Genomic DNA, 15229 nt, shown 5'->3' with positions numbered 1-15229 from the left:
TTATTTTCATCGTTCCAAAAGCAATTTCGAGTTACTTTTAAAAATGATGACGTAAGTATGTCTGTTAAAATTACTAGATTCATATAATTTATCAAAGAATTTATACAAAGAATTTACAAAGAATAATGTAATCTGAAATACACCATTTTTGTATCAAGATATTATGAATATATTTTTATTTTTATTCAAACCAATTTCGAAAGGACTATATGAATTTCTTACTCTCTATAAGAGCGGAAAATATTTCTTTATGAAAAAATAAAAACTTAATTATATTATAAAGGTTATAATATTCTTAGTTAGAATGTTAATCGCAAAATGCGCTTCACATCCTAAGAATATTGTAATTTGACACTTAATGATCCCCTCAGCAAAAACTTCCAGTAGATCTTTCTATTTATTCATAGTAATACGTATAGTCATTTAAATAAAGCGTAATCCTTGAGGTGGCTCACAGAAATATTCTAAAAGAAAAATCAGTGCATACTAGCAGCTGTATTAGAAAAAGGATATCCTCGACACGCTATAATAGTTTTGTAAATATTACGCTATAGTAACTATTGCACACTTCGTTGATATGTCTGTTTGGGATGATTATATGCATTTCGATCCACCAACAAATTATGCATTAAAAATACAAAAGTGTAACTAAGTGTTATTATTATATTAGTGGTAGAATAATGTATAAATATTATTTTATATTTAATATTAAATTGTATTTACTGTTATTTAATAGGTATTCTTCAATTTTTTAACTATTGTAATATGTAAAGTTTAAATAATAAATTATAAACTACGATTAGAAATAAGCATTATTAGCTTAAAGAAATATTTTTGTAATGTATCAAATTTTAAATTAACAAAAATAATTTGTATTGTTAAATTAAAAAATTTCAAGTAATTAACCGAATTAAATTAAATTTTAAATATTTAAAACCTATCATTGCACACGCATTGCAATATTTTTTTCTATTTATTGATACCAAATAATTATTCTAGCCCTCTTTAAATATTTCTAGTATTATTTGAACTTATTATTTATTCATTATTGTTTTAGGAAATCTTTTTATGGATCATTTATTTATAATAAATCTATGACTTAAATAAATTAAAACCATATAAAAGAAATTCTAAGAGAAGCAAGAACGGAGGGTTCAAGGAAGACAGAATTGTATTATAAAAAAGGAATTGATAAATTTTACGAAACAACGTTAAACATAAAATTATTAATATCCATATTTTTTTAACGATTCGTTTCCGATTAGCCAACATGAAAATCAATTCAGCCATATATAAATTGTAGGCTGGAAGGGATTGGTATGTTATTTACTAACTATATATGAATTGAATAATATAGTCTCATATAATTTCTATTATTATTATTAATTCTTTTAAATTTATAATAGTCTCCAAAATTTTTGGAGTTCAAAATTATGTTTATCAGGATAAATTAACTACAAAAAGTAATAATTATCAATCAACCTAATTTTACTAATGATTACTATACTTTCGCATTACTTATTTAATTAATATTATTAATATAAACTTTGATTAAGAAAATATATTGTAATTCTTACAATAATTTGATAATAAAATATTGAACTGTTGGTATTAACTAAAACGGGCATATGACAATCAAATCGTTTGGTGGTTACATAAATTAATTACTACGTAGTGCCGTTGACTGTTGCCAATCAACCAAATAATTAAGTCATCAGAAAATCCAAACTTTTTAATACATTTTTTTAATGTTTATATAATTTGTTTATTACATATATTGATCATTGCTTTTTATAATTTTGAGCATCATAGCTTTCGAATTTCTTTTTATTGAAAAAATAATTTAAAACTGAATGAGTTAAAAATAAATTAATTTTTATTTAATAATAATTTTTATCTAGTTTTTATTTATAATATTAAAAAGCAATGTTTGTGGAAATGGTGAAGTGAAACTTGTTCTAAATTCATCAAAATTCATAAAAATTTTATTTTATTTTTTACGAAATAATTACGATATTACTAATTCTAATAATAATAATAAGAAGATGAATAAGATGAATAAGAAAAAGAATAATAAGAATAATAAGAATAATAGTATTTGTAACAATAATATCAATGATGATCAATATTTCATAATTACATATTTATAAACGAAACTTCTCAAGACTACAGTTTCAGTATACCATAACACGAATTATATTACTGAAAAGCGAGGTTAAGTATAAAATATAGATTGCACAAAGATTCGAAGCGAGAAAATATTGCAAACTTTTTATTACATCCCGTCTCGCTCATCTAAAGATGAGAATTAAAATAATCACAGCTCTTTCCAGATTTCAAATAGAATAAAGTTGCTGATAATGATGGCAAGAATATAAAAAGTAAAAAAATGGTTCTCGCCTTAACTTATCAACTGAAAAGAAAAATTCTTTTAGCTTGCTCCGCATTTTAATCAGGGCTATTACTAATTTGTGATGGCTGATAGACTGGAAACTTCTTAACCATGATTTGCTCGAAAGGAATAATTCTTTTTCGAAAAGATAATTTACATTATGATTTAGTTTTTGAGATAAATATAATAAACTCGCTTATTTGTGAAAAATTCTTACAATTTATCAAAAATAACGTATTTTTAAATTAAACCATATTTGTCTGTAATAAAAGTAAGTTTTCTACTTTTGTAAAATACTTTTTCTCGTTCTACTTATTTATCGTAATACTATATATTGCTAAATCTTATTTAAAATGTAGGAAGAAATACTATTGAACCATGTGCCTCTATTTAAATAACCTCAGTGAAAAGGCTGATTATAATAACCACATAACCATTTGATATACTTCAATAACATAATTTATAATATTAGACAATAAACATCAAACATTTTTCTAATGTATATACATTGTATATTGTAATAAATAATACGAGCATATACAAGGCATCATGTGGATTACGTTATTATATTATATATTATTCACGAGGCTAAACGAATAAAATCATTAGTAGTAGTGAGATAAAGAAGAGATTAAAGGCGAAATGTCTTCGAAAATACCACGAAGATAATGTTTTATACTATCGCAAGGAGATGATAAATAGATCGAACGAATTTTGGCGTATCTATGATGTCAGCAAAGTGATGATACCATCATACGCTCAATTCGCTTACATATGCAACAACAAAGAAATTTCGGAAAGTAATCAATCGACTTTGTACGAACGTGTATGTTACGTACATATTACTCAGGAAAATACGTTCGGACTATGCATATTTTAGAAAAAATGTACTGAACCTTATGTTTATTCTTTTTATTTTGTATTTTACATAATATAAAAAAAATTAATAATTGATTTCTCTTAACTGAATAATTTAAGTATTAATATGAATTGAAAATGTTATTTGTAAAAGAATTATTATTTATTCTGGATAGACATTTATATTTATTGTTATTATTATGGATATTTATTTATTTAAGAAATATCATCATATATATCACAATCTATCTTATATTCTTCACATATGTAAGACTTGGCGAAGAAATAATGTTATTTAATTAAATTGAAAATTATTTAAAGCAATTTAAAAAATATTTTAATGAGAGTGTTAAGTTGACTACTTCAATATAAAAATCAAACATGTTTTTTTAACAAAATTTGAGACTGTTGCAAGGACTACGCCCACAAATATAACAGGTATAAAGTAGTTAATTCCTTGACAAACAGTTGAAAAATTAGGAAAATTCAGATAGCATAGAAGGTCTTCGCAAAACTGCATAGCGAATGGGAATTTTTCACAGATTGTATACACTATTCTTACAATTACAACAATTACATAACCGGTGGGGGGTGGCTGCGAACAATAGGTCATATCTAGATGATGAGCTGAACATTGGTTTGATCAGAATCGTTCGTTATTTAGTTAGTAAAACGTCGAACAACGTGTTCAAGAGGAAATCGATGCATCGGACTGCAATTGGCCGAATTTTCTGTGAACACTTCGTCATTGTCTCTCACCTTTGTCATTATTGTCCTATTTGTCATAGGAAATGTGTTTGCTTTGTGAGTATTTTATTCTGCCAGTGAACACGAATGAAAATACGTTTTACACAGTTCATCGCAGTTAAAATTTTCTATTGTAGCTTGCAAATTACCGGATTTTATTGTGTTAATTTAAGTCCTGGACTGATTTATAATGTTCTATAAACGTGCATTTTATGAACAATTTATAGGCTTAAACAACCGGATGATAATCTTAGGAAGTTACATTAGTCCTGATTATCATTTTCTGTTACGTTGAAGACTCGACTCACATTAATTTAAATATGTTTTGTAGTAATATATTTAATGAATATTATAATTATTTTTAATAGTTTTTTTAATAAGTACTTTGTTTTAAGTTAGCAAAAGTAACTTTCTTGACAGTCTTATCAATTATAATGTTACCAAATATAATGAAATAGCCTAGAAGATAATTATTTACTATTAAAGTATTACTCATTTCATACATTTTCAAAATAAATATAAATCAACATTAATATAATATGTGTTACATCACTTTCTTCTCTCAATAAATCTCTCATACACATTGCTTCTAAATATCTAGCTATAACAAATATTAAATTAGTAGCCGAAACAAGTATGGACGTCGCATAATTCAATTAATTTAGATATAATTAGAGGTTTTTGCTAGTATAAGTCTAATGTAAATGTGAATCACTCAGAAACTAGACTTATGAACAACTTAACCATTCATGGACTGGAGTCCATAAACTGTGTCCATAAATGTGTACGATAACTAATGACCGATTTGTGGTAGTATTAGCGCAAATGTGGGGACCCATCAATGTCCTAAGCGGAAACCTTTGAAGGAGACAATTAAAGTGAGCTAATTTGCTGCAATACCCAATACGAACTATTTGAATTTTCTTTAACGATTCAATACTTTTAATATTATATCTTACTTTATTAAAAACTTTTTTTTATCAAATAAAATTTATCTACCAACGTTTAAGATAATAATAAATAAATATCTTCTTACCATTATCATATTCTGCTTTGACTTTGGACAACGTTTATTACACAGTATAAGTACATATAATTCAATGAATATTGTTTAAAACTTAATTTAATATTATTTTCCAAACTTACTTATTTATATTATTTATATTATTAAACTGTAATTTTTATTTAAAATTGATAGAATATATCGATAGAATATATTAAATAATCGATAATATGTTTAATGCAATTTTTAAATTCTTTAAAAGTTTTTTATTTTCTTTTACAGAAACATAATACTTAGCATATTTTATATGATAATACGCGCATGTATAATTATTTTTACATGCAAATTAACTTTCTGCATAAATAAGTAATATTGTTAACAATAATAATATAAATATGATTATATCAGAGAAATAATATTTTCATTATTGTTCATTGAATACTTTAATAAAACATTCGGTGATCATTTTTACTGCTTACAAGTGAAGTTAGAAAAATCGATAAAACAATATTTTCTTAAATAAAACATTATTTGAGATTCTGTTGTTAGGTAATTTTTAAATTTATGCAAATTGTCTAATTGGGATATTGAAATCTTGATGTTTATATACGCTAACAGAAAATTTAAATATTCAATATAAAAAATAAATAAGATAGGATGTGGAAATTCGAAAATTACAAACTATACATCGACATTACCAAGTAAAATAGAGAGGAAAATAGCTACAAAGAGTAAAATTTGCTACATTGTGTATATATTTTTTTTATAGCTTGCGCGACTGAAAGTCCATTGCTGACGATCAAACAATGTATACATGACAAAAAAATTATGAATTAGTTAAGAATTAAATTTTTAGATCCAAATGTAAGAATCAAATGGCTTATTTAAAAGTATTTAAAAAATATGTACTTCAGATAATGATCATAAATGATTTCATAAATTATAAAGTATTTTCAAATAATTTAATAAGTTCAAACGTTTATAGTTTCAAATTAATGCTTCATAATTAAAATAATGGAGTTATAAACGTCTTAAAAAATAAAATATGTTTAAGGATGGGCACAAATTATTTATTGTAGTTGTTTGAATTAATAAGTAACATTTTCATTACGGTATTAAAGAAAAACTTCCAATGTTGTTTTGTACATAATGTCAAATAAATACAGATGTACCATAAGATTATACAAACTATAGCATATTATGAAACAGAAGCAAGAAATACAAAATTACGAGATATTGGTATTTTGCTTAGAAAAAAGTCAATTTCTCCGTATGATTTTTATTCTTTATTATTATTTATTTTTTAACTTCGATTATTCAAAGATGTTAATAATAGTATATAATCGCTGTTTGATCAAAATACGTAATTGAAATTATAATAGAGTTAAACAGCATGAGAATATAAGAGAGCGTGGAAGGGAAAATAGTTCTGTCTTTTGAGCAAATGAAGTGGAAGTATTATCTAGGGAATCAAACTGCCAAATGAATTATAAATATTTTACGATCGATAAGTGCCCCAGAACGTGTAGCCATATAAACAGAAAATGATGCGCACGCGTCTATTTCGGGCGCCATCTAGACTGCGTTCAATCCCTTATATTCGTACCCCCTGCCCCATTTTCGTGCTATACAATTACCAACTTCAAGAAGTTGTCCTCGATTTAGCTCTCGTATTTTGTTATATCATTCCTATTTCTTATTTGCTTTGCATTATACAAAGCAAATATTTTTTTACAACTTCCAACACCGAGGTAACGCGTATTGTCAATTATGCGGTGCAGCTATTAGTTGACAAGGAATTCAAAAACTTGGAGATGAAAGCTTTTAAGGTTAATGTTAGGCTCACCAAGATTCCGAATTCAATTAAGCGAGCGTTTGGAATACGGGATATCTCGAGGTTTCATATTATTAAACATACAACCGTTTTTCAAGAACTAAAACCGCCTTTTGTTTCATCGAAGTAGCCAAAGCGTCCTAATACCTACATAGGAAGAGAGATACAATTTATACAAGACCATTACGAAGTTTACGAGATTGAACGTGATAAAACGCGTAGAACGCCTTCTCCTCTATTTTCAATTTATCAAATTTCCTATAGTGGACCTATTTTAGCAATATTTATTTCTAATACAGATTTTGTGTGATTAACTACTTAATTATTAAAGCATTATTTAACAAAAATCTTTTTGTTGAAATTAGAGTCTTTTGCGACAAATTTTTAATTATCAAATAAAAATCGATGTCTTTTAAAAACATATTACAGTACATACATATTCTCGTAAACTTTGCATCTATTAATATTAGAATTGAGTATTATTAAAAATTGTTCCACTCCCAATACATTTACAATTGAGTATACAGCTAATGTAAATTAACATAAACATCTTCATGTTAATTGATACAATATTCAATGAATAAAATTAAAAGTGAATATATTGCATTCGTGCAAGTGAAAAAAAAAATCAAGTTTCGAATTCAAGTAGTTAAAGGATAACGAGTGTTGCAAATATACGGATATGAGTAAGCAAACTTTATGCTAATGGTATAATAATCATTACGTGCAACATAATTTAATTCACACAGCTTCCGTAAATAATAATAATAGTTTAAAGAAAAGAAGAATAGAGTTCAAGCATTTGAATTGGATGTTTTTCTTTGCACAATCACTCGTAGATCCCATATTTTACTTTTTAATCGTCATTTAATTATCTTACAACTGCTTTTCATACTGCTATAAATGTTATAACGCGGGTGCTTTTAATTAATCTTTTTGTCACATTCTTGCATAATTTTTCATTATAGGCGAAGACTGTATATATTAAACTTGCATTTGTATTTTATTCAGTATACTGCTATACATAAAAAGAAATAATTAAATAAATAATAAGTAATATAATTTAAAACAATGATCATAATATTCTAGAAAAGTTGCATAACTAAAACAGTGTATTTAATGTTAAACATTTTATATTTAATTTAGTAGTTTTTCTACTTTAATTTTGGCTTTGAAAAATCTTATAATGAAAATAAATTCAATTACATGAAATATCTTACTTTTTTTATCGACTATATTTATGACGTATATTAAATTTTATCTTTAAACATTTGAAAAATCAACTACCAGATTTATAATATTTATGATATTCATAAAGAGTGTTTTAACGAATTTATAGTTATTTTAAATTTTATATTCTTTGACAATTTAATAAAACAAAAGAATGAAATCAAATTTTTCATTTAAGATTTGTAGATTAAGTCATAGTTACACGGTATAAAAGTATATTAAATTTTAATGTTTTACTCGTGGAATATTTATATTCAAATTGAATATTTAGTATGTATTATATTATAAGAACTACGTATTAAATTTACAGGTTTAGAAGTTATTTATAAACTAAACCTTTTATAATATTATAGAATTTGTTAAAACTTAATGCTGATTTACTATTTTAATATTTTTTAATTACCTAAATGATGTAACCACAAGAAAATAGTGTAAGTGACATTTATATATTGCTTAAATAGTTTAATAAGTTTTGATAATTATCATGTAAGAGATATTAAGGAAAAAATTAGTAAAAAGAAATATTGAAGGACCATTATTTAAAAGTATACCGGATATACCAATTTCTAAAATAGTGCAGAACGACGAAGAAAAATGCCCGTACAGCTCGCGTATGTTAAATGTTTAATTCCTCAAATGTAAGAAGAGTGACTTGTGATAAAGATGGTTGCAGGAATTCTTGATAATGCGGTGAAAATTATGGCAACGAAATATCAGTGTATGGAAAATATCGATGTATGGGATAAGATGAAAGAGATCCCCTGCTACTTCACTTGAAATGACCGACCTTTTCAATCGACGCTGCGTCCTTGGACCGTCGTACCGAGCAAATCCGTTCCTCCCATCTCTCTCATAACGGATGGACCATTTGTTTCCGTTCCCCTTCGATAGGGTAAAGAAAAAACAAGTGCTAGCCGAATTATTTTGACGCCGATAAGAATTGTAAATGAGTTCTTGTATTTTCCAACTGGTTCAATGAAAATTAGTAAACGTTACCTTACTATGATCCTCCAAAACTCAAAAATGAAACTCCACTTTTCATAAATGTTACCATCATTGATACATAAAATTAAGCAAGAAAATTAATATTTTTCTACCTATTTTGATTATCATGATTGCTTATTTGATATATTTATGAACAGATAATAACTGAAGATAATTTACTATTAAGAAAATAATTTAATATATATAATTAAATAACTATCAAAGAATTATCAAACAAATTGTACATTATAGCTGGATGATTAATTTTATTTTAACGTCAAGGAATTAAAATATGATATATTAAAATAAAATCAATAGTTTGTCAATATTATTCAATAATAGAATTTTAAATAGAATTTAAAATTTGGAAATAATATGTGTACTTTTAATAATATATGTTAAAAATATTAAGTTATTTTATTTAAATATTTTTTAAATATTTAAAAAATATTCATTGTTACTATTTTTACATATAGTATTTTTACTACTTAAAAATGAAAACACAACATTATAGAATAAGCTCTGAAATATTGTATGAATTATTTTTAAATTCCATGTGTATAAACTACGCAACCTTCATTAAAATATTTGTAAAACTTTTCGTATCACAACTCTATTTTTAAATATTATTATGTCTAATACAATTAGAAAAATTAATGAATTATGTATAAAAATTTATCTAAAATATACTTATATGTATATAATATCATTTATCTATCAAAGAACAACGATTATTGTTAAAATAGAACATTTAATAAGTGTCAGGGCCGCAGTAATGAAATTGATTATTATCTTGTCAGAATTCGTGCCCTTAATTTTTCGCGATTTACGCTGCAATTGTTATATAAGTAAATCGCGTCACTAACATTTTATAAAGTATGGACTTATAAACGGAGAACTTAGTAAAATAGTAAAAAATGTCATCATCTATTCAGCCTTCAATTAAAATCATAAAATGCATGTGTTTAATAACATTTATATTATTAGTGTTATAATTAAACGGATTTTAAATAATTTTAATTGTTTGATATTCTGTAAGTATGATACTTTACACTTACTATTGAAATTTCATTTTACAAAAGTTTGAAAAAAACAAAGTATATTCAATATATTCAACAAAATAATTTATCCAGAGTCCATATCTCGTTTTTTTTAATGTCAAAAAATATACTTAATTGCATCAAACCTATCTCTCAATATAATTATTTTGTTTCTTCCAAAAATTTTATAACATTTGATATTAATATAGAGAAATGCGTAAAAATACATAAAATATGACACATAATCAATAAACTTTACTTGTCAGCAAATTGCAAGGGACTTTTAAAGTTATTTTCAAGCTGTACCCATGAAATTCCTAGTTTTCCCTGAATCACCCCAACTCTGATTTACGATTCATGTACGTAAAAGCGTTGTTGTTCATCTACTGCTATTACTGCAGCATTAATGCAGAATTCCTACACCTGATCTAGACTATTGGTTCCTTTAAAAACTTTATTATACAATTCGGTCACCTACGTGATTACTGATAAAGAATTTGATAAAGATAAAGTATTTGCATAATAGTAAATTCCGATAACGAAAGCAAAAAGAAATTGCAGTTAAAAGGTGATAAGTAGTTTTATAGAGCAAATGGATATAAAATTTGCAGAAATGGTAACCACGTTTGTTTTTTCTTATTAAAAAGCAGCGACGTTTTTACTGAAAGAAGCAATCGTGAGTGATTGCAAGCCGTCGTATGCGCGTGCGCGACGGACAATAATAACGGTGGATCATTAAATTGCACCACCTAACCGAAGAACAAAAGTACTCGCGATTTTAATTGTTCTCTGGGCCTGATACGTATGTAATGCTCTTGCACAAAAGGGCTTCATATGAAGGCCGCTCTGACATTACATAAGACCAAAAAACTCACGCATCTTTGATCGATTGGTAATTTCCTGTATACCGAGAGCACCATCATTATATACGCGTGACTCTTAGGATTTCTTTTCCCTCCTCTCTTTGTATTTTAACAATGCACAACGATGATATTAGTCGGGACGTTTGTCATCGTTCAGCCACACTTTGGTGTTTTCCAACTCAGTTCTATACAGATTACTTATCTTACTTAGCTTTTTCCGTTAACTTTTGGCCCTTCAACAATCGTCTTGGTAATGTTTGTGCTAAAATGCAATGTTTCTTACATTATGCGAGTACTTATATCAATGCCAACGGCCATTGCGACAATAAATAAGCTTTGCCTTGCATGAGTCGCATACACCGACTGTAAATCTCTATTTACAAATTTTGATAAGGTTTGTACTTATTTATTTAATTATTTTAATGAAAATTGAAATTTTATTTACTTTTATTTTCAATAGCTATAGATTGTGAAAATATGAAACCATCTGTTTTCTCATAATTTAAAAAAAGTGAACATCTACCTTTGTGTTTACCTATATCTATATCTATAAAATTATCTACAAATAAAAAATGTGATTTTGTAATGAGTGTAAACATTTTATAATGAGATATAATATTTAAAGAACAATTTAAGAGAGGCTAGATGATTCGTATAGCAGCTTGTGATTTTTCCATTAATTTACCATATTTTCACGAGCTGATCGTCCAGGAAACGAAAGCTTTCACGTCACACGCGCGCGTTAGAGGCACTAGTTCCTTCTCTTCCTGAAGTCGTCCTTGGATCGTTACCGGAAAGGAATCTTTTGCACGTACTCAACTGTAATCACTGCGAAGTACTATGGGTTATACAGTAGCACAGTTAATAGTAGACCAGACAGACGAAGAGAGAAAAAGAACAAAATGAGAAGCTTATATACTACACTCTATGAAATACGATTTTATAACTAACTTATTCCTTTTGTGTCTCTTTCTCTCTAATATATTTTTTATCTTATTATTGCAATTGCTAATTCTTTAATAGACGTTCACTCTTTTCTCTTTATATTTATCTATTATATATATATATGTCATTTCGCAAACTTTCTCATATTCTTTAGAATAAAATTACTTTTTAAAATCGATATAGGGTAATATTTATAGTATACTCTGGTAAAACTACTATTCTTTGAGCCAAACTATGATTAAAAAAAATATTTAGATAATTTAATTTATTTAAAACTAACTTTAATAGAAGTTTCTAAAATAATCAACGGTTCCGTATTATTATTTGATTAAAAAAAAACAAATAATAAAAAAAAAGATAGAAATAATACAAAAATTTGAAGAGAATTAGAAGGATAAGTAAATAGCTTAGCATAAATAGATAAATTAAAAAAAAAAATCACGAAGAATTCTTTCAGTTTTTGTTTTAACTTTTCTTTTACTCTCATTAATTATTAAAAATTGAATACTTTTCTTAGGTCTTTTTACCCTCCAATTGTTAACATATTTGCAAAATATTTGATAAATTACAATATTTTTATGTTTATAATTTTCTTCTCGTTTTTCAAATATAATTTATATGTAATAAACTTTACGATTTTGTTATTTATCATCTGATGTCGTTCCATATGTATGCAAATACTTTATGCAGTCGATCATGGATAGAAAATATGATTTAATATCATCTGTACATTGTTGGTTTATATGGATATAGACGATACATACTACTTCATAACCGCTGTAATTTTAATTTGATAATTAAATGAAGCTACATTTAATACGATCCTCAATTCATTTTATAAAAATCAAGAGGTTTTTAATAAAAATTTAAAATTTAAATTTTCGAAATTAATTAATAAATTTATTATTGATAAATCAAAAGTTTTCGAAATTATTTTTCAGATTATTAAATGAATACTCATTATTTAAGACTATACGTAAAATGTAGAAAAATTTAGTTAATAATTTATTTTACAGAATTACAAAGGTTAAGGTAAATGAAGTTATATTTAATATAAATTGTAAATTTTAAATCAAGTATATAAAATTTAGAAATTTACGCATAGAAGTAGTATTTTATTATCATATTACCGATTACTTCGAAAGGGCACGTATAGTACATATTTTGAAAAAAATATGCGATATAAATATCTATTTCTTACATATTTAAAATTCTATATTATATTGTTTATAAATATGAACAATTTTTATGCAATATATATTGGCAATTAAGTGTGTAACTAACAAGTGATAAATGTGATCGATGAATTAATTGTGATTATTTAATTAAATATATATATATATATATTAATCATATTGAAAAAAATATTATGTACTGATAATATATCTAAATCAATTTTAAGTATTTTTTATTATGAATGTACTAATTATTGTATTTTTAATAAACATTAAGTTTAAATATATAATTGATTTAAAAAGATTAAAATATAAAATTTAACACGTTTTATTTCTTATAAATTGAAAACAATTAAATCTAACTTTATTGTTATGGCTATAGTTAAATTAATGAATTAATAGTCTCTAGGTTTATATAAAATAGAATGAAGTGAAATTCGTCTAATATCAAGATAATAATGTACAATTATAGTACATCTTTTTTTATTATAATGGAGGAACATTTTTTGAACAAATTATTCTAATTTTTTAAATAATATTTATTTATTGGTGGTTTCGGAAGATTATTAAATGAATTAAAAGTAGTACTTGCATGATCGAAGAAAAATACAGTGTATAACTAGCGAACGGTTGGGCAAGCAGTAAAAGATTCGATAGAATAGAGTGAATATAAAAGATCGGTCTCGCAAATGCACGCACGCGCACAGCCCCAAGCAATCACATAGCAAACAGATATAAATGGATGAGAACATCACCGGACAGAAAGAGAGAGAGAGAGAGAGAGAGAGAGAGAGAGAGAGAGAGGTGCAGGCTTTGTTTGGGCTCAGGAAGGTAAGAGATTTTCCCTTGTAGGAGATAGAGCCGAACAGTTCGGTGCTCATCAATGAGCTATTTTTTATTGTGATGTCATTGAAAAGTGCGGTGTACCGCATTTTTCGATCTCTATACGTCGACGCCTGTTCTCGACGTTTTCATCATTGATTTTTCCGCTCTATTATACCAACCACGTCATATTTGCACTACGGCGATACTCCTGTATTTTCAGTGGCCTGATAATAACTCTCTCATTTTCAATCTCCCCCTTATCTCAACCAGTTCTTCTCCTGCACTAGAACGGTCCCACCTCACTCTCAATTACCGGCATTGCTCCCGCTTCCATCCATGCACAGCGCTATTTAACTACTTTCACTCGCGGCACATCGATTTCTCGAACACAAAACATTAACTATGGACTAATGGCACAGAAACAATAATAGCAATCTACCTCGTGAGTTGAATTAGATTAAAAAACAGTTTTTAAAAAAATAAAAGTAACTAAATTGGAATTTTAGATCATGTATGTCGTCAGTAAGCAAGAGGAGAGGTGGAGAAAGAGGAAAAGGAGGACAAGAAGGCAAAAGCTACTCGTGTAGCGATATGGCGACGCATGCGCACCCCTCAGTGGTGGCGTCGTCTCCGTCGATCGTCCTCAGGATGCGCTGCCCTCCATGTTCCTCTCTCACTTACTCTCTCGGACTTGTACTGCCTTTTTCACTACCTCAGGGGGTATACTCGAGGCAATTAAATAGCCGATCCCGTAACGGCGATATATGCAAATAGAATGGACAAGTTCCACGGGCCCTGTGGAGGTACACCGTATTTTCCCAGGTTATCGTGCATCATAAATAAAGACCCAACGGGCGGCAAAGCGTAGCTTAGTCGTAAGGGGTGTCTCATTGCAGTGGATGGAATAAAAGGAAGAGAGGGCGTTCGTGCAGGGAGGTCAGATTTAAGTAAATGAATTGGGGTGGGATACTGAAAGGGTGTGAGGACGGCTTCGATTTCAATCACGAAAATGGGGATCGCTGGCAAGTAAAGAAGAATGAGAGGGATGAGATCTTGATGTGTGTGGATAAGCGGCACAAACCTTATCGTCACCCATGGCTGCGGCAAAGCGGCTCTTAAAATGTCACAAAAAGTAACGACGCGACTCCGGGCAAACCAGAGACTGACTAGTATTTTGTGACGTGCGGAACCACCGGCATCATCGACCGGTGCTCCCCACTTCACAGTCGCTCAGCAGCGCCGCGCTCTCTCCCTCTTTCTCTAACGCATACACTTTCTCGTTTGCTTGCTCTCTTATTCTCTCAATCTAACTCTCATTCCATCTTGTACGTCT

The 15229-nt window shown here is 27.5% G+C and overlaps 1 protein-coding gene across 8 annotated transcripts in view; it reads right to left on the bottom strand.

Moving 5' to 3' along the window:
- The window catches only part of Atpalpha (sodium/potassium-transporting ATPase subunit alpha), a 70142-nt gene that overhangs the window by 31982 nt on the left and 22931 nt on the right, over positions 1 to 15229 (bottom strand). For 2 of the 8 annotated variants that reach the window (XM_011505675.1, XM_011505698.1), the window contains exons 1-2: positions 14978 to 15072; positions 11637 to 11779 (exon numbers count right to left, since the gene is read on the bottom strand). The exons of 4 other annotated variants lie outside the window; for them this stretch is intronic. In XM_011505675.1, the coding sequence (XP_011503977.1) occupies positions 11637 to 11639 (3 nt within the window). In that variant the 5' untranslated portion in view covers positions 11640 to 11779; positions 14978 to 15072. Of the gene's footprint in view, positions 1 to 11636; positions 11780 to 14977; positions 15073 to 15229 lie in introns of those variants that run through there. 2 more of the 8 variants (XM_011505690.1, XM_011505668.1) reach the window with 2 other exon arrangements.

This window comes from Ceratosolen solmsi, unplaced genomic scaffold (assembly GCF_000503995.2).
Source record: "Ceratosolen solmsi marchali unplaced genomic scaffold, CerSol_1.0 scaffold7, whole genome shotgun sequence".
Taxonomy (NCBI): Eukaryota; Metazoa; Arthropoda; class Insecta; order Hymenoptera; family Agaonidae; genus Ceratosolen; species Ceratosolen solmsi.
This window is presented reverse-complemented; position numbering and strand designations above follow the sequence as displayed.